Source organism: Bacillus rossius, chromosome 5, assembly GCF_032445375.1.
Source record: "Bacillus rossius redtenbacheri isolate Brsri chromosome 5, Brsri_v3, whole genome shotgun sequence".
In the NCBI taxonomy this organism is placed as follows: Eukaryota; Metazoa; Arthropoda; class Insecta; order Phasmatodea; family Bacillidae; genus Bacillus; species Bacillus rossius.
This window is the reverse complement of record NC_086333.1, coordinates 79,754,062-79,781,101: the sequence shown is the minus strand read 5'-3', so window position 1 is coordinate 79,781,101 and position 27,040 is coordinate 79,754,062. Positions and strand designations below refer to the sequence as shown.

Below are 27,040 nucleotides of genomic sequence, written 5' to 3'. Positions count from 1 at the left end.
CTGAAATCTGACGTGTTGCATACCGGGGAAACCATAGTAATGCGTGGCGCAAAGTAAATTAACGTAAGAGTTAATATGGTCTGAACTAACATTTTCAAAGTGCATTTTGGCTTAGGAAACTAGGATGATAGTGCTTCAAATTATTCCAGTTCACAGAAAACACCTTATGCACTCTACTAAAATAGTAAAATAAATTATGTGAATCATGTCTTCATAGGTTTCACAAATCCCATCACAAAAACAGAAACTTTTTATCCTGGCAAAAAAAAAAAACCCTTGTTCCAGTGTCCATGTGCTAAAACTAGTTAAAGTAAAATAACACCAAACTTGTACAGATTTAATTACAACAATTGACAAATAGGTCTGAATACATTTTATCACATGAATACACTGCATTGTTCTAGAATCTCGCCGTGTTCCTCGCAATATTGACACAATACATGCAAGTCACAGTCACTCCTGATTATCAGAGCAAAATAAAACAGCAAGCGTTTGATCACACCGACTTCAGTACATGCTGAGCTTGCCTCGAGCGGCATGACGCAGCCGCTGGAAAACGGACAAACAATAGCAATAAAACACAATGCTTATCCCTTGCGTACACAGGTAGTGCTGAAAAGCTGTTTGCCGGCATCCAAAACAAATCGAGTAAAAATATACACAAGATCCATAATGCAGAACAGACGACACACAACTCTCTCAACTACACTTGATCGAACACGTTCTACCACAATTTGCACGGTTAAGTATGCGAGTCAAGTGTATGACATTGGTTTGATTACACAGTACACTCAGTTTTGTCTACACACTGAGAATGATACAACCTCACAAGTGCCTCTTTATATTCACACTTCTGTGATAATATTTTGCTTGTATTGTTATAAAAAAATATACACTGTTGAACTACTTTATACAAAAATAGCAATTTTTTTTTATTTTCTGGTTTAAGAGCATGATAGTGAAGTAACCTAACACACAAAGCTTTAGTATATATTTTTTCCCCTTACCAAACAAGACACTTTAAATGTGCAAATAAAAGAGTGCAATATAAATTTGCTGACATCAAGATGATCAGTTAGCTAGAAATGCCAATCATAAAAAACAGCCTTGCATGCACAATATTTTTTGTTAAAAAACAAACACACATATTTCACTTATCAGTTCGGAGATAAGGTACAAGCCATGGAACACTTGTCGACCGCCCGATGTGGGAACTGATCAGGCTCATCACTCCCGGTGCACAGCGCTGCGACACGCTCACACCTCTGCGCTACACGGAGGCAACAGCTGTACCGGCACCGTCCAGCACTGTACATGGACGCCCACAAAACGCAACTCGCACTGCCAATTCCCACATCCGCGAGATAAAACACTCAAGTAAAAAACATACGTCAGACTTTACATTAACGACTAAACACATTCATAAAATTTTACAATCACTTTTAAAAATGTTGACAAACACCTGTCAACACACAAGGTATTTTGAAACTGATTAACTTTGAACAAAAATATTTTTGTCATTTATACTTTATATTATGTTTGTTGATAGTGAGCTAAACTAACTTTAGTCTTATGGTCGCCTGAAGGCTGAGCTCGGTATTATCTCAACAGGCACAGCTGCAATGTTACAAATTTAAAAAATACAATTAAAAAATATATTAATCAGACATGGTTTTTACCAAAGAAAAGTCTGTGAATATTTTTAATTCAATTCTGTCCATTTTTCTCTGACCTATAATTTAATCAGTAAATTTATTAAATCAAACATGTAAATTTCACATTAACTTTACCAGTGATGGGAAAAAATTTGTATTTTCAACGGTCCCAGGTGTTAAATTGTGAACGGTCAGTACAGATATGAGATTCAGGGCAGATGCCAGTGAAGAGTAACGACACTCGAACCAATTTAGAGAAGCGACACAGAGCCCGTGCCAAACCCCCTACTTGGCCGCGCACTTGTTCTGGTCGGGGAAGACCTCGCGCGCAGGCACCAGGCTCAGCATCATGATGTGGCGCGCGTAGGCCCGAGAGTTGCGGAACGCCGTGTCCGTGCCGTGCAGGCGGTCGAGCACGCCCAGCACGCCGAAGCACTGGTTGAACCTGCAACGAGCACAGGCGCGTTTTTGTTGCTGGCCGTCGGGTCGTCTGCGCGCTCCCTTGCGTGGGCCGGCTGGTGCCGTGTCACACGACTCTCCCCCCCGGCTGGTCTCGCTTCCAGCGGGACGTGACTGCACGAGTGTTGTTTACTTTCAGCACACCTTCTACAGCGTGTTTCCACGTTGCAGTGAGCATTCAAACCATGCAGTTCCCCTGACAGCAAGCAATACCGGGGACTGGCTTCTACCTGAAGCGGCAGCCAATGAACCTCTGACAGAGAGTATATCTGCAAGTTTAAATGTCACATAGAACAAGGAAGAGTGGCTACCGAGACAAATGCTTGGATCAATGACCACAGAACATGCAGTGCAAAGATGTGGCAAGGATTGTTCGATGCCTGGACCGTGAAACTGCACCCCCAGCTTTATCATATGCATTAACTGACAGCATTCCAGAAGCTGTCCACATCAAAACACTAAAACTTATCTCAACTTTAATTCATAAATTATTGTATATTTTGGCCAAGTGAAAGTAATTTATAATCTTCCTTAATGTTTTTTAGTAAGAAAATTCGCAAAACAGACAGTCAATGATACAACACCAACCAAGCCACTCATGTGAAGATTTTTTTTCAGTTGGATTCCATCTGTTGGTCTTGGCAGCTAAGTCGCACTACTGTGCTGTCAGCATTTACACTTTCTTTGGAGTTTATCATTACTGTCACTTATCATTGTAGTACTGTTTCCCGTTTTCTAGCGGGTTAAATTACTCATTTCACATTTGGAATTCCAGTTGAAACTCTATAGACATTCGATAATCTGGCAAAACCACAACTCAAGCAAGGCGATGGTCCCTCACATGCTGGGTCAACAACCCTTCACTGCAGTTTTGTTTCTGCGTGTGAATAACGGTCAAACCAGTAATGGTATGACTACCATAAGCTTGTTTTGGAGGTCATTACAAAAATGGGGGATGCACACACTTCAAAATACTTAATGTTACGAGTGCAATATTTACTGCACAATTTTTTGACGTGATAACGTCTTACAAATCGACGAACGCCGGCTGCAAGCACGAAAAAGTGTCCCGTTATGCACATTGTTCCATTACGCTGTCGGCGAGTGCAGTAATAATAGGTTATGTTACAATTGACTAAAAAATTATGGTGACTTATATAATTGATGATAGATATTTGATCACAGTTTATTTACATGAAAACTCGTTCATAATTATATTTAAACTTTATAGCTAAACGCCAGTTTTTAAAATTAATTACAAGTCATCTACACGTGAACTGTTTCGTCGACTGTTTATAAAGTGAAGTGAAAAGTTAATGTGGTTTTCATTGCTTATTACAACAACAATTTCGGCAATAAAGGTTAATTATTCTTGCATACATAATTTCAAGTATTTATTCTTTTATTATTAAAATAAAAATGATTCAATTTTATTCATAAAAGTATGCAATCATTTCATCAATGTTTTGTTATGACGTCACGTTAAACTATCGTCCGTGAACCGACTTCACAGACAACCACTAGCACGAACCTGAGGTGGTGGAAGTCGTGGGCCTCGGGCGACGGGAAGAAGGGCAGGTGGTAGCCCGAGTGGGCGTTGAGCGTGGACAGGATGGCCAGCGAGAACCACAGCCAGGCGGTGGCCACGTGGGAGCCCATCAAGAACACGCCCAGGAAGGGCGGCACCAGGTTCGAGAACACGTGCTCCACCGGGTGGCAGTAGATGGCGGTGACCGCCACCGGCGCCGTCCACTCGTGGTGGCGCTTGTGGATGTGGCGGTACAGCACGCGGCTGTGCAGCAGCCTGCGGGCGGCGCGATAATACCCAGCTCTTTACAGAACAAGTAACTTCTGCCACTGATGTTTCTTTAGACAGCTCGAGCACTTTCTACAGTCAGCTCACATTGTGAGGAGGCAAAACAACTTTGCCCCTTTTACACAAGCATGTACGCACTGGAGGAAAAAGTAAAGAATTTTACCTACAATTAATTAAAATTTAAAAAATTAATTCCATATATGTTGGATACATCTATAGCTGTGTGATATACTGGATTTACTGTCTTTTATTATCACCTAAAGAATAAGTTTTAGGTTTATGCAACCCGACAACTGAGAAAAATATGTAGATTAACTGTGGTAAGCTGCTTAGCTTGGCTTCTACTTTTCAGATACATTACTTTTGCATGCTAAACTTAATCACTGGCTATCTCATAAAAAAAATTAAAATATCTGAAGAGTAACTTATCTTTATATCACAAGTACAGTGTAACAGGCCTTTACTCGCTCTATACAATACTTTATTTCTGCCGTTAGATCTTTCCTTGTTTAGCAAGTGGTCCTGCAAGATAGCCTACCTAGCACATGAAATCAGAATTTTGTAAATTGGCATTTTCATGTTATAACTCATTAAAATCCAAATCTATGAATAGAAAATTTTTAAGTATAGGGCTGTTATAAAGGTGTTAAAAACAAATACTTTAACAAATAGTAGATGTTCCGGAAGCGGATACCCCTCAGCACCAAGTAACACAGTTATTAAATTTGATCCTGGCAGTGCTCTGGGAGTTGGGACGAATTCTCCCCTCAGTATTGCTTGGTAGAGCTCTGATTGCAAATAAATACCACTGTCACTGTTTTTTCTGTAGCTGCCAACCTCGATAACAACAAACCGATATTGAAGGTCAACAACTGTTTCAAGCACTATAGAAAAGAATTCTTTGTAGTTTAACATTCTTCCAGAATTCTTTCTTTTGACATACAAGTAGAATATGCTTACCATCGAGGACCTCGAAACAATTAGGAAAATTCCATCTCTTGTAGAAACTTTCGATGACACACTCCAGATCTTCTTCAGTTGGAAAGGACATGTGTTTTTATTTTTTTTTTAAACTTTAACAAATGGAGGCGAGACCCGCCCACCCACCTGTGGGAGTAGTAGAAGCCCAGCTCCTCCATGAGGATGTGCACGGCCATCTCGGCCAGCACCCAGTGGAAGGTGGGCAGCTCCCGTATGGGCGGGAACCCCCGCCAGCGCATCAGCAGGTAGCTGAGGTAGGACACGGGCACCCCCACCACCACCTGGTTCACCAGCACCCAGCCAATCACCTGCACACAACGCCAGCCCTGCCGGTCAGCGTCTCGGACAAGCAACACTTTCATCTGCAGCAGAAACCACTATAGGTTTTTTAAAATAGAGAAAGAGAGAAAGAGAGAGAAAAAGAAAGAAGAGAGAGAAAAGACAGAAAGAGAAAGAGAGAAAAAGAAAGAGAGAAAAAGAAAGAAAAAGAGAAAAGAAAGAAAGAGGAAGAGAAAAATAGAGAAAAAGAAAGAAGAGAGAGAGAAAAGACAGAAAGAGAAAGAGAGAAAAATAAAGAGAGAGAAAAAGAAAGAAGAGAGAGAAAAGAAAGAAAGAGGATAGAGAAAAAGAAAGAGAGAAAAAGAAAGGAGAAGAGAAGGAAAAGAAAGGAGAAGAGAAGGAAAAGAAAGGAAGAGAGAAAGAGAGAAGGAGAGAGGTGTTCAGATACGAGTTCATAACCCAGAAGTGTTGGGCTGCCACGGGAAGGAGAACTGACCTTAATCAACTTGGCAGAGTCGACGGGCTCGTTGGTGCCCGGCTGGATCTTGTACCTGCGCAGCGCGGCCGGTCTGTTGGTCACGTCCAGCACGGTGTAGATGCCCCCAAACACCCAGTACACGCACATCGTCAGTGCGATGGTGCCTGCGGACACACCACACCACAGCAGCGTTGCTATCTCTCACCTGCGCCACCAGCACCGACACTATCACGTGCTGATAACACTCTACACCGATACCATACTCCATTTGTGAGGAACATAATACCACGTGCAAAATAATGACACAATTTATATTCAGATCTGAGATTTGAGGTGTTCAAAGTGCTATTAATCATACCGGTTCCCTTACAAAGAAATTATCCCCGCATGGGAAATTTTTTTGAATAAAAAAAAACTTATAACTTTAAATGAAACTTTATGATAGTGAAACTATCCTGGAATAAGTTTTTGTACACTTTAATTGTGATAGCAAGAAATAATCACATCTTTAAAAGAAAAGAATATTAGAAAGGCCATTATATTTTTGTGCTGCTATCTCTAGTATTTATGCCGTAACATCACAGTGTGTCTTTCTTTGTTTGTTTTTTTCCCCCACAATTTGCAGGACTCTGCCCTCCTCAGCTTTTACAAATAGTTTTTGAGGGGAATAAATACTGTGTTTTGGTCACTCAGGTAGATCAGCTGACTGTATGGTCCAAGGTCATAGCAACATAGTTTTCCTTACTTGTATTATATCATTCTTAATATTCTTATAAGTAATTTGTATATTTAATTACTTAATTCAGAAAAGCAGTCTATGCTTTTACTGATTTTTAACTTTTTTTTTACTAGGTTATTGTTTGTGTATATGCATTTTTTTCAGTATTTTGTTAATTTTAGGTAAATATGGTTTTTATGCCAGTATTTTAATTTTGGATATTTTGAAAGCTATAAGTATGTTTCTGGAACATTGAGTATTGAGTTGGTAGTAAAAGGAAGGATGAGAGACAGATGCATGATTCAGCAATGCCAATTTTTTAGAATTTTTTTTTGTGCCGAGCCATTCAGGTGCATTCTAAATGTAATTCTTATGATGGGAAAACCGGCAGATGTTCACTCTCACTAGAGACAGATAAATTATCATGCTGTTGCATCAGCCAATTATAAAAAGACTTTGTGATTTTTCATAGTTTTTCATAGGAAAAATCACATTGCAAGGGTTAGGAAATTTCTATACTACTGTAAGAACTTGTTGTAAGAGCTGCGTTGTGATTAGTCAATGAGGTCACACCCTGCTTTGTGGACATAGCTGCATAGCCTTGTTTTATAGTAGTTGTTCGAGTGCTGTGACAACAGGGCACGTCATATCATGTATTTTATACGCACGGTAGGCGTTGGCCACAAACATTCATTACTGCGAAGCCCCTCCTGCACTCTACCTCCTCAATAATATCTGTGGTGTCAGTGATCGACAATCAACTGTTTTTCCGCGAGATATTGGACTTATGATGATATGAGATTCGATATTGCTATGCAAAATTCTGTATCAAGAATTATTTATATCTAAGTAACCATAAAATAATATACTTATTAAAATATAGTTTATAAACAACAACATTCATTAATTTCTTTCCTGCTACAGTAAGTAGCTAAAATAATTCACGTAATCTTTTTTTTTAAAATACAAATGATGAATGAAATACAATAAACATCAACATTCATTAATTTCTTTCCTGCTACAGTTAGTATTTAAAACAATTTATGTAATAATTTTTTGACGTGACGTCTAATAAATCGATGAACGCCGGCTGCACGCACAAAAAAGTGTCCCACTACAGATGTCCCACTACGGATGTGTCCTGTTTGCTCATTGTACGCATGCGTGGCATCTCTCTTCCACTTGATTGGAACAACCATCATTTGAGTTTTCAATCATATTTTCGTAGTTTGAATTATTAATATTATGTAATTTAACGATTGTCCACCGATTTTCAGCACAATCGGTACGGTTATTTAAAAGTAATGTTGAATATTCAAATATGTTTTGAACCAACAATGGTGTTTTACAGTTACACATATTAATTCAAATTACACCCGGGATCTTTTGCACAATGTTTTAAAAATTTTGTAACACATTATAAATAAGTTTGCTGTATTTGGGATGCGTATTTGTTATAAAATTGTGTTATAAAAACGAAATAATATTATTCCCCTACCGTGAACAAAATTTTTATAAATACTATGTATATAACATCTGAAACACTTGTAAAACTAAATACGGCGCACGCAACACTTCAAAAGTAATAAATATATTTGAATTAATGAATGCAAATATGTAAATGTAAATTTATTAATTAAACTGTACATTTCATTTCACTCCTTCTTTGTATCCATACAAAAAAGTGATGATTCAATTTTATTCATAAAAGTATGCAGAGGTAGATTTTATCATACAAAAAATAGAAAAATTAAAAAAAAAAATTCTTCCTGAAAGAATATAATATTTTTAATGCCTAAATGGTTTGGTTGCAAAAACCTATTATGGCTCAGTCTCAGGCCGAATATGATATTTCCTTTTCTTCTGGATCAATCATTCCATCAATGTTTTGTTATGACGTCACGTTAAACTATCGTCCGTAAACCAACTTTACAGACAACCAATTGTTTTACAAATACAAATGACGGCGACACGTAGCAGCTCCGAGATGCCCTGCCGGCCACTCACCGTAGATCCAGAGCGTGACGGGGTCCTCGCCGACTGTGTCCAGGAAGCGGTCCCATAGCGCCTGCCAGAAGTCGCCCGACGCACCCCAGAACCTCTGCAGGTGCCTGCAACGCCCCACGCCCGCGCTCGTCTCGCCACAGTCGCACGCTTCAAGGCCTTTATACTGCCACTAACATTCAATTCAGGATAACTCACGTATGATGTGTTTTCGTTAGCAAATACTGGCTTTGAAATGTACTGTAATGATAGGTTGGAAATTTTTCAACTAGGTGGTAAATATATTTTAGAAAAATAAAGAGGACTTCCAAAAAAAATCTTGGCCACTAAAACTAAAAACTATCATCAAAAAATTAAACTTCTGGAACATTTTCTACAGTTAGCATATTTAGTTTAATATTTCAAAAGTTCTAATGACATGCAGTTAAAATAAAGTTTGCTTGAAGGATACAGCATTTATTGTCAGACTATAAACAAACAAAAAGATATGTGAGTTTAAATTTATTTTTCTGAATTTGAAAGTTTAACAAACAATACCCAAGGTAAAAAATACAGTTTTCTGGTTAAGAATGCCATTACTAGACCTCTAATGTAAGTAAAAATGTATTATGTCAAAAAAATACTACTCGATTAAGTCACACAGTGTTTGATGACATGTAAACAGTTTTAAATAATAGGCACATGATCATAATCCATTGCATGTGTATACTTCTATTTCTGATGATATGTTTTATATAGCTTGGAATTGCATCATATCAATAAACGATAATTAAAACTAATGAAATGTTGCAACAAATGCACTATTTCCGATGAGCCACTGCTTCCAACATTTACCAACAGTCACAATAGTAACACACAGCAGATAGAGCAAGAACGAAAGGAAGGGAAATTACAATTGCAATAAGCACATTAGAATGATAAAACCCTTGTTCGCTCAGTTTTGCCACTTTCCTACTTTCATTTAAATATTTGTTCTTTGTTTTTTATAGACTTGCTTTATTACAGATTACAAAAAAAATATACACCTGATTATTTTCTCATATAATACCATAACCATTTAAAGTATTTGGCATACCTAGTTGAAAGAAACGAATTTTTCATCGTGACTTAAATTAAAATGTGTTTACCTTCCTACAGCTTGATAGCCAACATCAAAATTATTACTGTAGCTAAAGTTTTTTTGTTAATCTCTCCTTTCTTCACAAGTGGTACACATAAAATATAAACTGTGTCAAATCATTTTTAAAACATTGTCTAGATAAATAACTTTGTAATATGCAGAGGGTCAACATACTATCAGACTCAGCATCTGTTAGGATGTACTAATTAGTATATCAAGCCTTACTTCTCTGTATCACCGAGAGCCACCGCAAACAGTTGAAGGTCGAGTTGTCCACCCATAACAACACACAGCAGACAACCATGAATCTGGTCTGTGAGTGTGCTTCCTCCGAGTGTTGACTTTAGCCAGAGGTGAGAGGCACTGTTTGCTCAAGCATTTGCAACTGAAGGAAGTGCTGAGTCACACGTCCTGTATGCAAATCACGGCCTGTGTCGCACGCCGCGAGAAGTGGCAATGCTCCACCCGCTTTGTGGCGCTCACCGCACGATGGGAGGCATGGGTTCACTTCCCAATGACCGCAGTTTAGTTAACAACTTAGTAGAAGTCATCTCTCAAGCTTGCCCGCATAAAGTGTAAAGCCACTGTGTTAAGTCCACTACTTAAAAACATTCATCACTACTATCACAATTGCACATCAAACAAAGAGGGGCAAAAAAGTTAACACTACACTGTCGTGCACAGACATGCTTACAACAGGAGACCTGCGCGGCACAGAGCGCTGGCTCCGAGTGTCCACACAAATCTGTACACAAATGTTCCAGACTTTTCCAAAATCATAATTACAAATTTAAATGGCCAATTATGTTGCAATTTTCTGAAAGAAATACAGACAATCCAGCCTCCACCATATCTATGGCTATTCTAGAACCAACTGTCTCCTGCCTACACCATTTTACAGTGTGTAAAACTATGCTAAACCACCATATAGAAAAAACTGTGTTCCAAATTTGGGTGATGGCATATCGTAGAATGACATCTGCCCCTAAAATTATTATCACTGAGAAATATTCACGACTTTTCCAGGTTTTAAAGTAAATTCCCCGACATCCCTGACGAATTTAACTTCCTATGACTATGAGGATATCATGTGGGTACAAGATGATAAAGGTGGCCACCAAGTACTACTTGAAAACTGTGTGTTACTTATTGAAAGTGTCGTTTGCTCCAAACAATGACTAACAACTGCAGACAGATGCCAGATACACTGTCATCTGAGCAACACAAAGTGAATGCACGTTTGCGGAGCCATGCTCACCAGGTGAGGGTGTTCCTGAAGGCAGCGAAGCCAATGAGGGCGGAGCTGACGACGAACAGCACGCTGCGCAGCGAGGAGATGAGCGTGGGCTGGGCCGCGCCCTCGTCCGGGGCACGCTTGTCGCTGGCCGTGCACATGTTGCTGGGGCCTGCGCACACAAACCATCCCCTTCGCAGCCCAGCAGTGTGCTGTCGCACTGTCGCAGTGAGTGCGAGCATCTACTAGATACGGGTGCCGCCGCGTGATTTAAGGGCATGTGGACCCGGCTATCACCTCTCAGGGTCATGACGCAGCCCAAGTGTGACGAGGCTCGCAACCCCCAAACTACCCGAATCTGGCCTAACCGCCCACTCTCAGCGGCAGGCACGCTTCTTAACTAACGAGAATTAACCAGAGTGGGCTCTAGGCATCCCCACACATCGTAGGACGACAAGGAGTCACACGTGGTGTCGGTTGGAACCGGTTTTATTGATTCCCCTTACGACTTACACTTTCGCCTTGAAATACACTGTAAACACACACATGGTAGAGAGATCAACTTAATGCAAACCAGCAATTAAAAATGCTAAGCACTGCCATGCCTTAACCAGGAGTTAAACTCGTAACATATGTCCTGGCCATACTGAAATTTGTAATTTTATTTTATCAACTAGAGATGAAATGATTTGTCATCTCTTCATAATGTAAATTGAATTTCAGAAAGTTTTTTCTTCTGCAGTAAAAATGCACCCCTGACATGCCAATGGTAAACCATTATGACAGAGTAACTTAATATACACAAATAAAGAAGAAAAAATCTATTGCTAAAACTAAATGTTCAAAACTTTTTTAATACTGCAATTTTGATTCACTGTGAAGCAGACTCAAACCACTGTGGGATGAAAGTAGAGGAACAAACAAAAGTATGATGAAGGAGTCGAGGGGTTAACGTGTGTGCAATTGCGAACTGCCTGGCAGAGCTAGGCAGTAGGATGATGTCGCTGCAGTGTGTCTAGCCAAATATTGTAGTAGGACAATAATAGGAAACTCAAGCTATTTAACATGGTGAACGCTGGTGACACCCGACTGCAACGATCCTAGTGGCTCAGCCTGAAGAACACCCGCAAAATTTAAATTCACATGTACATATTACAATGGGCAATCTTGGTACAGATTTTCTGTCGTAATTTGAAATCTTGTTGTAGGGTAATGAATTTACACTCCATATATTTGTATGAAAACAGTGTATTCATAATCAAAACAAGTTGTAATAATCAACAAAATTATATATTGACTTAACAATCATGAAAAATGACCCAACTTTAAACATGATGCAGATCATACAACTTTTAACAATGAAACATAATTAACTTCAAACCTGAATTTTTACAAAGTTTTTTCGTAAATAATTGAGTGAAACATGATGAAAATAGTAAAATTTTAATTTCTCAATATCAGTGCTCATCTGGAAAAAAAAAAAAAAAAAAAATGAAAACTTCAAAAATTATATTTTCGAGTAACGGAAAACACCATTAAGTGTTTTTAACGTTGCTAACTTAAACCAACCCAACCAATTTTAAGCATTTAAAAATGTAGCTAACCTAACCATATCATCTGTTCAAAAGAGTGAACTATTGTTAAAATACTTGAAATATTGTGTTGCTGTTCAGCAGTCATAAAATAGAATGAGAGAAACTCAAAAATATAATTTTCAGAATTTAATTTAAATTTTTTAGAAGAGAGCATATTCTAAAAAAAATTACCATGTAATATTTATTATATTGCTTTTAAAACCATATTATATATAAAAATAATAAATATTTAAAAACATTAAACATTACAAATATATGTGACTTCTTTATTTCATGCTCAGTAATCTCATTTATATTTATTTCCATAAAGGTTGTAGATTTATTTTTTTTCACAGTTAGATGAAGACTGTAATAGTCTTCTTATTTTAAACGGCAGTTGTGCAAAATTTTGCCAATAAGTATCAAAATTCCTTTTTAAAGGGTGGGAAAAAGTACGTAATAGATTTTTTTTTTAAGCCGGTGACATTTCATCAAGCTCGGAATAAAACTTAAAATTCGCATTAAAAAAACATGCAAACAAAAACACACAAACTTTCTTTATATTTATGTATATACAAATATTCACGTAAACACAATCCAGCATTTGGAATATGTTTATAAGATTTATTTTTATTGTAATTAAAAAATAAATGTGATATGCCTACCTAGTGTAAAATAACCAAACCAACGGACTGGCTGTGTATCTAGTTATTATTATTACACTTACTTAAACAATAAAAACTAATGATATTTTATTTCTTTAACTATGGTGTTGAAATGTAACAATGAGTCAAATAAGAAAATGAAAAAAAAAAAAAAAAAAAAACCAGAAAGAAATGGACGGGTGTCGAACATGAGTACTTTTGATCAAACACGCCTCACCGCGTTGATAATATACATAGTTTAAAACTTCCTGTACATTCCCTTATTAATGCAGCAATACTGAAATTATAAAATATTTTTAAAATTGCTAGTATTTCTTTGTGTTTCAATTTAAAATTTATAAAATGTACGTATTCCATAACAGTTTTGCTTCATAGAGATTTATTTGGCACACAGATAAGATTGTTATGTCTCCCGGTATTCATATAAGAGAATATATTATATATATATATGTATATGTATATATATGTGTATATATATATATATATATATGTATATAAAATAATGCCGCCACACGCAGACGACTTCGGCACCAACGGGTCTAAGAAATTTTAGCCAATTTTATCTTCAAAAAAGACTTCTGAGCAATTAGCAATATCATAATTTAATCAAGCAAACCCTGAAATAACTTTAATAGCTATAATAAATAACTATAACTAGAGAAAACTTAAAAAAAAAAAAGTACGTTAAAAATAGTTAAATAACCATGCGTCAAATGCGCTTACGCTGTAAGATCAGGCCATCCCGCTAGAATGCGTTGTATATCGTGTCTCCCGTTTTCTTTTATGACTTTCCTATATTGTTTTACTACAATATTTGGTGTAGCGGAATTGCAATAATAGCCCGTCTCCGGCCGTCACGTGACTTGTAGCCAATCGGATGGCCCGAAAAATTCTATTCGTTCATGTGTCTAAAGTTTGGCAAACTCTTTGACGGGCGGACGGAAAGATTATATCTATGGTTTTAGATGCAGCAATCAACTTTTACCTGAATATAGGCCTGTGGTATTTGTATTACGTCGTTCAGGTGTTTTGTAGAATAACATTGCGATTCTTTAAACTGGCGTTTAAACATTTCCTTTCACAACTCTGAATTTGACCGAGGTTATGCTAATACAATACGTACAAAAAACGACATAATAAGCAAACACCAGCGATACAGAATTTCCAAGAGAAAAATCATTGCTTGGATTGTTGGCAGTACTTATTTGGGAAAAGTTTCTAGCGGACAGATAAACTTAAATTTAAATCGCTTGGCTAGCTGCGTGGCGTTGACGCACTATTATAATTACGGCTTTGCCTTGCTCAGGAACAGGCAGTTATTTAAAAACCTGACAGTTTCCTATAGGTGTGGTTTTGTCGACACAAACATAATTACCATCTACAACTTACTTGTGGAGATCTCTCGCCATTTCTTACGACTTCTCTTGTTACTACGGCCCATTGTCAGTAGTTGTGCTGATTCTTTTCACCTGTCACTGTTAACTACCGAGCATCAACATTCAACACATTGCCTGCCAAGTGCCAAGTCGCGCTCTCCTGCACTGTTGCCAAACTTTGGAACTGTAGTTCTCGTTCAGTTACCACAATTCTCGTACGTGCCACGCATTGGCAGCCTGTCCCCCAAGGGAGGGTAGTTGGTTGGAATCAGTTCGAACTAGAGGTGTAAAAGTAACGAAAACAAGCGTACCCGTATGTATTCGTTACTATAACAATTAGTATTCATTACTATCGTATCGTTACGTTACTCGTTACTTCTGATACCTCATAACATGCTATGTTATGTTATAGCAACGAATCGAGTCGTATTGCGTACGCGTACAGTATGACGTCGCGTAAATAATATTAAATCGAATATAAACAATTAACAATATTTGATAATTAACAGTTTTTGTTAACCAAGAAACAATTGCAGTGCGGCTTTATTATATTATCTCTTAAGAACAAAAAAAAACGTGAAAATACGTGATAATAAAAAACAAAAACATACATATTTCTAATTTGTAAAATATAGGTATAATTTCTTACGTTGTTTCTGTTCCAATCTCAAACTTTGTCTACACACACAATACCCAATAAACAATAAACAGTAAAAAACATGGACGACGAATTTCCAAATTATACTTTACTTAATAAACAAACATCGTTCTTTGTAACGTACGTTTTTAAATTCATCGAATCAGTGCGCGCATGCGTAAAACATACGAAAAATGTGAGTAACGAAATGCATTCGTGTGTAACTCTCGTTACTCGGTACTGGATGGCGAACCCGTTACTCAGTAGTCAGTACCGAATACATACGGTTTGCTACAGTTGTAGTTCGAACACCCAGTTGGTACATGCTGCATAATGTAGTTCCAAGCGCGCTGCAGTCAGTAACGTAGTGTTTTAACTGAAGGAAAGCAGGATATTCTACCAGCTCCTCTTGTAGACGTTCATTCGACAAATAAACTCTTTACTTAAGATGCCACTCTTAAATAGTTCATCTCCAAAAACGGATCAAGGATCCGCAAATTATTTACTTTTCACTATCCGTCTACTGCTTTTACAACGCACGGACAATGGCAAGCAACGTGATTGAATTTCACTGTTACGAAAATTTAATTGAGATACGAGAAAATAACATGATCGGGAATTACATAGGCCCTAAATGATTTTTAAAAAATCCACAAAGTAATGAAAGAACACTAGATATTCTTGCGCGTTATTTGATTTTCTATGTATTTAACACGTTAACAAACATGGCTACCACTGCGGCCAAATACTCGGCTTCTATTGGCCGCACGGAGTAACGTAAACGGCAGAGCTTGGCATTGCTGAGCTAATCCGAACTCTGTGGTCGCGTGCATGCCATTGTAGATACTTCGTTTTGTAAGATACGTCTCCGTTTCCACGCCATTGGGTGGAATTTTTGCTTTTAAATTCGAATTGTTCACTTCCATATAAAAGTATTAACACCATATAACTACCAAAATTATTTTTAGATATACTAGTAGTAGGCTTACAGTCTAATTCCTACTTTCAACTGGAAAATGGTTTGATCTTTATGCTGCATGTGTATTCTGGTTTTAGCAACCCAAGCGTCGCGCTGCAATGCTGCCACTACTTCAGCGATGCAAATTCACGTGTTCTCATGTTGCAACTACACTTATAATACGAAACTCGAAATCTAACTTACGATTGTTTAAAAAAAATGCCGAGCGTGATAAATATATACGCAAATTGTGTTTTCAACTACATTTCGTGACACGAAACACAGGTAGTTTCCGCACTCGCCGCTAGAATTCGTTGCTGGAGCAGCTACGTCGACATTGAATCATTTGATTAACAGACGGAAATGTTAAACTATATAAGTTACGGTTGTGATGAAAGCGAAAAAGACTTAGAGAAACACTAAACCTCAGCTTTGGACCGGATTTTAGACAAGAAATTATATTAAAATTGTCAAAATTCACTATACAGTTAACACTGTAACGCTATAACGTTTCCCTTTGTCTTTGTGAACTTTGGTTCGTACCATTCATCACTGGTGGCAGCACCATAGGACTCCCACCAAATGCTGTAAACCGAGAGATAATATATAATTATGTTATATATCGAAACTCATTCGGGCCACGGGTGTTCCCCCCCCCCCCCCCCCAAAAAAAAACAACCTCGACAGCCAAAAATTACAAAAACCTCAGAAAAACGCTCGGAAATCGCACAACCGACAGATAAATAGTGTCGACTTACCATTGGCCAGTTACTCAAGGAAACGCATTCACAGATTGTATCTAGGATAAACATCAATAACCATAAATCCGGGTATTGCTGGAGTACCTTGTACGCTGACATACCTACATATCGACGTACAAACGCACAGTCATTGTTCTGGCATGGTTAGTTGTTTACCTTTCTTTTGCAGTCCACACAACAGGGCCTTATTGTTGTAAATGATACGATGTTAGAACGAGCATCACTAGTGCCATGTTCGTACCAAGGAATCGAAAGTCAACACAGCCGCTCGAAGTGTATCACTTCTCTTCACTTCACTTCTTGTTGTTTTGGCCTTGGGGGGGGGGGGGGGGGGGGGAGGGGGGGTGTAGTAGGTAGTAGCCCTTAGCCACTAAGTGTATAGAGGGGTCGTGAACTCTATAGCAAGCAGTATTTAATAAAATTCGCCAAAAATCAGTAACACATTAGCAAAACAATTAAATTCATCCGCCCAAATTTCTCTCTCCAACAAACACGTGCATTTTTTTCTTACAAAACGATTCATAAATGTGAAAGTTTACTTAAACTTTATTTTATTACTAATATAATATTTCTAAAAAAGAGGTGGCAAATCCGAAGGGGCGGAAAAGGTAAAAAAAAAAAAAAAAGGGGGGGGGGAGGTTGGTAAAAATCTCCCGGGATCCGTACACCATCGGAACCGGTTGAGTTATGATTTTTTTTTTATCGCTTGAGTTTACGCACCTAGAACGAAAATTACGTCTATTGCTAAATAATAAGTCATGCTGCGATACCCGCAGATCACGTTTACAGTTTTGGTTACAGTTGCACACACAATGGGCTGGTGGATGATCACTGTGCACACAACCTGGCAACGCTGACAGGCAAGCTCGACAGCGGTGTGACACGAGGCAAGCGAGCGCGCTGGGTCGCGGTTGGCGTGTCGCAGCCTACATTCGACAACATTCCGGCAACTGTCTTCCCCCCCCCTCCCTCCGACACGGCCACCAGGAGCAGCGCTGTCTGTCGGCTCGACCCGGGGAAGCCTTCATTTCACAGACGAGAGAGCCACACCCGAAGTTCATACTCGCTTTTTTTTTCCGTACCACAACAGGTGTATTTATTTGGGGGGAAAAAAAATCGCGGGCATTTATTCCCCAAATGCGCGGGTTTAACATATTTTGCGGTCAATTAGGATAGGTTAGCTACATTATAAATACTTTAAAACATTGGTGATGGTTGGTTATATTAGGTAAGTATAGCTACATTAAAAATACTGTAAAATCATTTTATGGTTGCTTAGCAAATAACTTTTTAATATGTAACTATCCAGCGCTGGGAAACCGTTTACACGATTTCACAGTATCATTAATGTACCTAGCTATCCTAACCAAATCAACCGTCCACAATGTTTTAAAGTATTTATAATGCAGCTAACCTAACCTAATTGACCATTAGTTATCATGAGCTGTCCAAAATAAACATTCACGGACACACGGCAAACAAAGAATATGGCGGCGTACAAATAAATACCGTTGCCTTGTTTATGGTCTTTCCTTTTATCAACACCGCCATATTTATTTACAATGAAAAAAAAAAACCGAAGATGCACGATCGCGCGTTTGGCTCGCTCGTCTGTGAAAAGAAGGCTTCCCCATGACCCGCGGAGACCAGTAGCGGATCCAGAGGGGGGGCTAAGGGGCTCAAGCCCCCCCCCCCCCAAAAGCATCTGGGTCCACTATTGTTTTAGTGTTTGCCTTGATAAAGCCTAGCTTCAGCTGGGTCAAGCCCCTCCCAAACCAAAATCCTGGATCCGCCACTGGCGGAGACGTACAGCCGGGCGAGCTCCTGGCGCCAGCCCTCACGAGGCCTGGCTTGCCCGCATCCATCCAGCGCCCGCGCTAGCAGCAAACAACACTTTCCCGACATCCGAGCAGAAAACAAGCCCTACATCACCTGATGTCAACCAAACCAACCCATCGATGACATGTATTGTGGGCAGAAAGACGAACACATGCAGACTTAAATATCAGACATAACAAGAATTCCTTCAACGAAATTGTTTGCCGTGGTTGTGTTGTCCTTCATACCTGTGTATGTTCATCGTTGGGTTTATCTGTTTGTCTTCATCTGTTATAAGCTTGTTTTCTGCAGGTTTATGTTTTCATTTCTAATTCTTTCTTTTTTTCCCTTTGCATTTATGACATTTCCCCCCATTACAATCAATGCAAAACTGCAGTGTTTTATGTCCAGAAAAATTGTATTAAATCGAAATTCCCCATTGCATGACTCATTTAAAAAACGCATCTGAGCAGCTCGGTCAAAAAAACAAAACAACAACATGATTCTCATGCGATCAGGCGCGTGTGACGACGCTAATGTGCTCGCCAGGACATTAGTATGTAACGAATATCCTCTAAATGTTGACGACTGTGGCAAAGGGCGGATATCCTCTAAATCAGCGGTTTCCAACCGGTGGGTCGCGACCCACCAGTGGGTCGCGACTCAGTCCTAAAACTATCAGAAACCATAGAATAAACCAACAGAAAAGATAAGAAAAATCGAAACAAATCGAACGGTGTTTAGATTGTTTTCATGGTTCTTGATTTTTGGCATCTGGGGCAGACAACAGAACGACTACATACCTCACAGATGACTCACACAGTCACACAGGTGGTGCACACTTTGGCAACGCCGCTCCCCCTCCAGTTCTACCGCCACACTGTCGAAGGTCACGCCACGTGAGCGCTATCGTTTACAAACCTGTCACTCAGTCTTACTGTGGACATCGTGCAGTGAGTTACATATTTGGTTATATATCTACTGTTAAATAAATAACTGTTTTGCTACAAAGTGCTTATATTTTTCCAACCATTTTCAAATCATAACACAAATTGTTTATCAATAATCAATCTGTTTCAAAGCATACATTTATATAAGGAATGGATACGATACAATTAAAGTTTTATACTTACTCCACCATGGACCGATGGACAGTGGAGATATTCCGATAGGTAAAGGTGGGTCGCCAACTGAAAAAGGTTGGTAACCACTGCTCTAAATGTTGACGACTTTGGCGAGAGGGCGGATATCCTCTAAACGTTGTGGCAAGAAGGCGGATATCCTCTAAATGTTGACGATTGTGGCAAGAGAACAACGTCTCCCGGGTCGCGGGTGACTGCTTTTCACGGGCTCCTGTTTCGAGCTTCGCTTCGTCTTCAGCACAGTTCGTCACAGTCACAGTCACCTGAGGGTTCGTCCTCATTCATACCGTCTCCTCACCTTGTCTACAAATAAAATATCGTCAACTAAATCGCGTTTATATTTTGTAACTTTTTCTGATTAGTAAGTTTATTGCCTTCATGTTACAAGTGAAGATTCTATTATTTACATATTAACTAAGTTATAATTTTCTGTTTCATGTCATTTACTCTGGAAGTAAAAAGTATATATTGTAAGTTTATTAGGATATTATTCAAGTGAACCCTAGGATTCTAGTGTGTACTAACTATTTAAATTTTAAGTATTTTCAATTTTTAACATTTTTGTTTTGCAATTGTTTCAAAAAATGTTAATGTTGATGTTTCTTTTTATTTAATTGACAATTGGCTCAAATATACAATGTTTGTTATAATTTTATTTAATTAATTGCTAGGCAGTGTTTATAAAGCTGCTTGTTCCCAGATCGCCTTCCAATGAGAAGCATATAACTATAATTTTACATATAATTTCATAAACATAATACATATTATATTTTTGTATAGACCTTAACATAATGAAAACTGCTTGTTTGTGCATGTCATATTGGGCTCAGGGTATTCCGTTAAAAATCTCTAAACCATTCTGTTCTAGGAAGTATCGTAGACAAAGGCTGATGAAGCTGCACGATTGTTTTGCGGTTTTTGTTTATTCATGTGTGTTTGGCAAGCTATGGAAGAAGCTGGGATTAAAGAAGAGTTAATAATTAGAGTGATGCATTGTGCGAAATGGAGGAGGGATGACGAAGTAATTAAAACAAGTCAACGGAGTCAAGCATTGTCTTCACTGCTATTCCTTACACCGTTGAAGATGATTATGAAGAGAGTGGAAGAGAAGATCTCAGAAGGAAAGATGAAGGCCATGCATGTTATTTGCTGATGATTTGATGGTGTGAGAAGAAAAGGATGAAGAGCAAGTAATGGCATGGAGTGAGGAAGTGAAGAAATGTGGTATGATATTCAGCACTAAAAAGACTGAAGTGATGGTCATGACGAGGAACAAAAATGGAGTAGGTGATGCTTTGTATTAGTTGGTGCGGAGTTTAAACAGGTAGAAACCTTCAAGTATCTAGGAAGTGTATTGGAGGGAGGGGAAAACAAGGAGGAAATTGTAAGGAGAGGACAAAAAAGAGATGCATTCTACAAGTGTGTGAGAGATTTGGCATGGAAAGGGAGGTGACATTAAAACACAAAAAAGTGTTCTACAATACTTACTATGCACCCGCACCCGCAGACACTACGGGGCACAGACTTGGACTGTGGACCAGGGAGATGCTGGGAATATCAAAGCAACAGGTATGAAGCTTATGAGGAGTGTGTTGGCGGTTACGAGGCGAGACAGGATCAGGAATTAGATACGCAAACAGGAGCAGGAGTACAGGACTTGAATGAGATCATGATATGGCAATGTCATAAAGGGAAAAGAGATTATGCCTAGAAAAATAAGTAGTTAAAGTACACAGAATGAAGGCCCAAGGAAGACCAATGAGGAGGTGGGGAGAGCAGATAGCTGAAGGAGTGCAGGGGAGAGGAGAAGAATGGAACAGAGTGAAAGAGGAGGAATGGTGGAAATGACAGAAGATGGAGGAATTATACTTTGCTGACCCGGCCGCAGGCTGGGAGCAGCTGTTGATGGCGGAGGTGGTGATGATGTTCATTCAGGCTGGACACGAAACTGTTTTTATCTAAAATCAGGCCATTAAAGTGTTGTTATTGGTGTAACCCAAGTTAGAGGCAGGGGCGTAGCCAGGATTTTATTTGGGGGGGGGGGGGGAATTACACATTTGGCTATTCACCCACCCCCCTTGTGAAGCGGGGGGGTCCGGTGGTCCTCCCCAGGAAAAATTTGGATTTTTACGTGCAAAATGGTGCTATTTTAGCAGTTTTCATAATATAACATTGAATATTGTTCTGCTGTAAACATTATTGATTTTGAATATTAAAATAACACAAATTACAAACTCAACTCAGGTAAAAATTAACCTTCCACACATTTCGAGGGGGGGGGGGAAATTGATCCCTATGATCCCCCCCCCCTTCCCTACGCCCCTGGTTAGAGGATCTCAATTCCTTGTTTATTGCTGGCTCGGGCTCGTAGAGGGGTCAAGCAGTCCAAATGCCGAGCCATGTTCCGGTGACTGGCAGCAGACAGGAAGCAGGTCGGTACAGTCCGAAGCAGCGCGATGTGCGAGATGCGGGAAGCTTACGATTCACGCCGAGTAATCGACATGCCCGAAGATTACCGAATACTTGCCTTCGGGTGTCTTCGGAATTCTTTTGTTTTGCTATGTAGCTAACCTATCTTAACCAATCATCCTAATTTTAAAGAATATTAAATGGACCTAACCTATCATAACCCACTGTCCACACAACCTAACCCAACTGACCATTTTCGTTCTCTATATCACAGATTTGTAATACATAAACCTAACCCAATCATTTGTTAAAATGGTGGACTATTAGATCACAATGTCAGAAAAAATTGTCAAAAAGTACTTGTTTTTATTATTATTTTCCCTTTTATAAAAATTACACACCTTAATAATTGCAAATTTATTATTTCAGAAGAACAAACATAAATGGTGTTTTATTTCTTTTTCATTCATACATAACTTTCCAGTATATGTAGGTAACACTCACATTGACTAGATTTTCTCATTGGTAGCATTAAAGAAGTTAGCATTGACATTTCCGGCATTTAAAACCGACGTTTTTTCACCTAAAAAAAAAAAAAAAAAGGAATTCCGAAGACACCCGAAGGCAAGTATTCGGTAATGTTCGGGCATGTCGAATACTCGGCGTGAATCGTAGGCTTCCCGCGAGATGCCAATGCCACTAGAGTGAATCACCTCCCATGAAGCATGGGGCCAGTTTGTTTCTCAATGACTCACAGGAAAGGAAGTTTAGAACTTGCGCAACATGGAGGGAAAACAAAAGAGAACAAGACTGGGGAAAACACGCCTGTGTCAAGGCCTTTCTCGTGCCAGTCACCGGTCACAAAGGGGCAATTAATTCCCGATTGATAGAACCAATTAAACAATCGAAAACAACTTACTTTATTTTATTTTGAGTATTTGATTTACCTACTGTACGGCGTTTTTCAAGTGAGCTTAAACAAACAAACGAATAAAAAAGTAGTCAACCAGGCGACGGACCGAATAATGGCTCTTGTTTGTTGTATACGTAACATAAACACTATAAGCACACAGGCTTTATTGCTTGAGTCAGACATAATAAAAACTGTACCTGAAACGTATACTGAAATAATGTTTTACCACCAAAATAATCTCGATTTTTGTTTAGATTTTGTTAGCTTTTATAATTTTTATGACAGCAATGTTCTTGAAAAAGCTTACGAGTTGTGCACATTTATGAATGGCGATAGAAAGTCTCCCCTTTGTCCAACTGTGGTTCAGCCGCCCCAGTCTAGGGTCTCTGAGCTCCAGCTAACACCAGCACTTTAATAAGGTGCTCCGTCAAGCCGCATTAGTTAAGTGGTCAGATCACTCGGTACCAACAACACTCGACATGGAGTCCTTGGGAGGAAACAAGACGAAAACAATACATTTTAATATAAATAAAATCTAGGTACTTACAACTATAATCTGTTTGCTTTCAAATCCTTTCCTTTCGTTGGTGGAAATAATAGATTTTTTTTTTTTTTTTTTTTTAAGATTCGTGGAGGGACACACACACACACACACACACACACATATTAACATCACCCTACAAAGAAAAAAAGTTTTTTTTTTTACATTCACAAAACATTCCTTTGGAAACCAGTTGCCAATAAATAGTTTGTAATACTACAAAGAATATAATATTGCAAATTGGTAAAAAACTCTTGACAGTGTGGAAACAATATTTCTTGTCGCGCTTATAAAAAATTGGCAAAAAACTTTATATTTTGATTGATGTTTCACACTAACGTAAATGTTTTAAACAATGGAAAAGATAATCGAATATTCAGCAATTTGACTTTGGTTGGTATTATTATGTATGCTTAGTTATGTTTCCAGCTAATGTTGGAAAGCTATCCAGGGAAAGATTTACAAATAATTTAACTAATGTAGGTATTGGAACAACATAAAACATAAATGCCCCCGGCAAGAATCCGAACCACGTATTTATTACTACGAAAATGTTGCTTTAATGTAGTAACCATGAAAAAAAAAAAATTCCGAAATATTTGTAATTGCACATGATTATTTCAGATCTATTAAAAAAAAAAAATTACTGCCTGAGAACACATGGTTAGCAATGTATCATTCCACTTCAATAATAAAATGTAAAAGCTGTCACTTTTTTACTAACGTGAAATTTTATAGCCCTAAGCTGTAACAGAGCGGGATTATCAAACCAGGCAGTCTTCCGGAACACACTCAAACGTAAGCTGTCGCGTAATGAATGCATGTATATCAAACTATAAAATTTTAATTTCCTGAAGATAAGGCAACACGCAATACACACGATATTGTACAGTAGTGGAGCTCCCAGGGGGACAGTAGTAAACAAGCATTGTTGAATGCTATTGCAAAATTAACGCTTAGCTCCCACGCACAATTCTGCAGTCATGCTGCAGCCACATAACAATACGATGTTTATGTGAATGACATCATAGTAATTAGAAATTGAAATGCTACTTCACTGTCTCACTTATCCGAGCAAACTCTCATCAACTACACTAAACCACACATTTATGCTACATTTTATGAACTAACCGGAAATATGGATGGCCTGTGAAATTTCCACGGGCCTAAAAGCAAACAACTTTTGTGGTTAAATTATTTAGTCCGAAGAAAAAAATTCATTAAAATTTGTAGTAAGTAGTTTAAGACGAAACTACGCAAAAGTTCAAAGAATGAGAATAGAGGGGAGGGGGGTGAGATTGCAATCAGCATTACATACGTTAAGTGTGTGTAAGGAATTGTGGGAGCAAGTGCGAATGCGTTAATACTGGTTATTTAGAACGAAGCCTCGCAGCGTGGCATCAGTCCAATTTTGGTCAATATTTATGTACCCTAAGTGCTGCATCACTCAAAGAAAAGTACACAGACTTCAGTTCAAGACACTAACTTTATTCTTCTGAATGTAAGTGTAACGCTGTTTTAAAATTTCCTGTGTACTTATCTAAATCCCAATAACTGGCCTCAATTTACAATTTCGCAAAAAAAAAAAAATTACATATCTTGTTCACGTCATAAATGTATGTAGCTGAATACAAGGATTTCCGTGGGAGATAAGGTTTATGTAAACAGACCTGCGCAGTTGAAACCGCCCCATCTATCATTGATTTGCAAACTGCTCTGTAAATGTCAAATGTCACAGAACAACGTAACGCATTATACGTTTAAGTGCTAACTCTATCGCCAAGAGTATAAAACCAAACTAGCCACCTTGCTTACTATTTTCGTTTTTTCCCCAGTCATAATCCTACGTGAATTAGATTCCCGGTCCATTGTTGTATGTCACAACGCAATGTAGGCTATACGTATATTGTTTGCAGTACCTGTCAATGTTTACAAAACAACTTACCCCTAATTCAACCAGCAGTTTAATTTTCTTAAGCACCGCGGGGTTTTAGGATAATGTAAATTCACATAAAGAAAATGTAAATCATGCTACAATTATTAGCACATTTAACTAACGAAACATAAGATTTACACTTCGCAGTTCATTGCAGTGCTACCAACATAAAACTGGGAAAATTGTAGGGTATATTTAAGTAATAGCATACTAATGTGAAGATATATCGAAAAGTACCCCTTTTGAAACAGAAATATTGTAGGTTAAAAACTTTTGATCATCTATTTATTTGTAACTTTTCCATATATATTGCTCTCTAGGTAAATTTGTTTTTTACCTACACTGGGGGTGGGTTCCTATTTCTAATGGTGAGCACTAAGAATACTAAAGCTTTTCGCAATGGTTTTAACTTACCTGTATAGGCAACGACCTAGAGATATATAGACTGCTAGTGGGAGGCCATCTTTGATTCCAATTGAATTTGACAGAATGGTGGGCAAACAGTGCTTTGTTAGCAGACGACATACGTTGACAGCAGAAAAGTGGCAGTGTACTAAGTTAATTATGAAATTGCATTGAATCTGAAATATTAACAGTAAAGAGACAACTAAAACTCGTAATGAACGAATACGACTACAATAATAACAAACCCACACACCATTTAAAAGTGGTCATTATTCCATTGCAGTCGATTATTTTAAATTAATAGTACTTAGTTGAGATAAATTCCACGTACTGTATCAAATTACCTACACGAAATACATATTTAATAGGTTCAATAACTGATGTACATATATTGGTCACAAACGTTGGGTCGAAGAAGGGTTAGCTATTTTCTAGCGCATTTAATGTCGTAAATACACATCGCATTACAATGAAACTGTATTTATAATTATATTTCACTCGTTACATCTTTAAGTATTACCCGCAAAAACTGTAAAATTGCGAAAAACCTACATTTTTAGGGAATTTACTAGCAACTTGCATCTTTCTCCCATAAGAACCAATGCTTTTGCAGCTATGTTTTGCCCACCATTCTGTCAAAACAGCTCTCTGTCTCTCTCGCTCGGATTGTAGTTCCCCAGTATGCCGTCGACAGCAGCAATTGGCGCTGAAAGCAGGGTGACAAGCAGTCTATATATCTCTAGGTCGTTGTGTATAGGTTTTCCGGTTGTAAAATTAAAATTGGAATGCTCATTTTCTACTGAAAGCCCATTTTTGCTTACAGTCATTAAAATGGAGGTCGACCTCCGTAGCGTAGTCGGATGGACACCGTGTGAGAGGCTCTGAGTTAGTCCCGGGCAAGGCATGGGTGTAAATCTACAGATGGATATTTGATTTATATGTTAAAAACAGGATTTGACTAAGAAAAGGCATCTAGTGCTGGTTGTGGGCGGAAGCCAATAACCATTAAAAAAATTAATTAAAAATGGAGGAATCCTTAAAAGCCTTGTCACTCTGTCAAATATTTATCTCCAACTATATTTCACAATAGATTTTGAAGGGTAAGGTTGGATGAAAAATTAATTCCTATCAAATAAATTTGGACAGAGATCATCAAATATG

General features: G+C 38.3%; 1 protein-coding gene across 4 annotated transcripts; it reads right to left on the bottom strand.

Moving 5' to 3' along the window:
- Positions 1-324: 324 nt before the first annotated feature.
- On the bottom strand, positions 325-25,613 carry LOC134532090 (fatty acid hydroxylase domain-containing protein 2). Of its 4 annotated transcripts, none has more exons than XM_063368339.1 (7): positions 25,484-25,613; positions 10,769-10,916; positions 8,394-8,497; positions 5,687-5,832; positions 5,038-5,219; positions 3,646-3,918; positions 325-2,100 (listed from the first exon to the last, which is right to left on the bottom strand). In XM_063368339.1, exons 2-7 carry the CDS (start codon positions 10,903-10,905, stop codon positions 1,941-1,943), a joined length of 1,002 nt encoding a protein of 333 aa, XP_063224409.1. In that variant the 5' UTR covers positions 10,906-10,916; positions 25,484-25,613; the 3' UTR covers positions 325-1,940. The 4 variants fall into 4 exon arrangements, with proteins under 4 accessions (XP_063224409.1, XP_063224407.1, XP_063224406.1 ...); XM_063368337.1 differs by lacking the exon at positions 25,484-25,613 and adding an exon at positions 19,667-19,768; XM_063368336.1 differs by lacking the exon at positions 25,484-25,613 and adding an exon at positions 14,373-14,624.
- Between the last annotated feature and the right edge of the window lie 1,427 nt (positions 25,614-27,040).

Coding starts and splice junctions, on each gene's coding strand:
- LOC134532090 (XM_063368336.1), bottom strand. CDS start 14,424: ATGGGCCGTAGTAACAAGAGAAGTCGTAAGAAATGGCGAGAGATCTCC. Junction 5,833..8,393: donor CGTCACGCTCTGGATCTACG/GTGAGTGGCCGG, acceptor GTGTGTCCGCAG/GCACCATCGCACTGACGATG. Junction 3,919..5,037: donor GGCTTCTACTACTCCCACAG/GTGGGTGGGCGG, acceptor CGCCGCCCGCAG/GCTGCTGCACAGCCGCGTGC.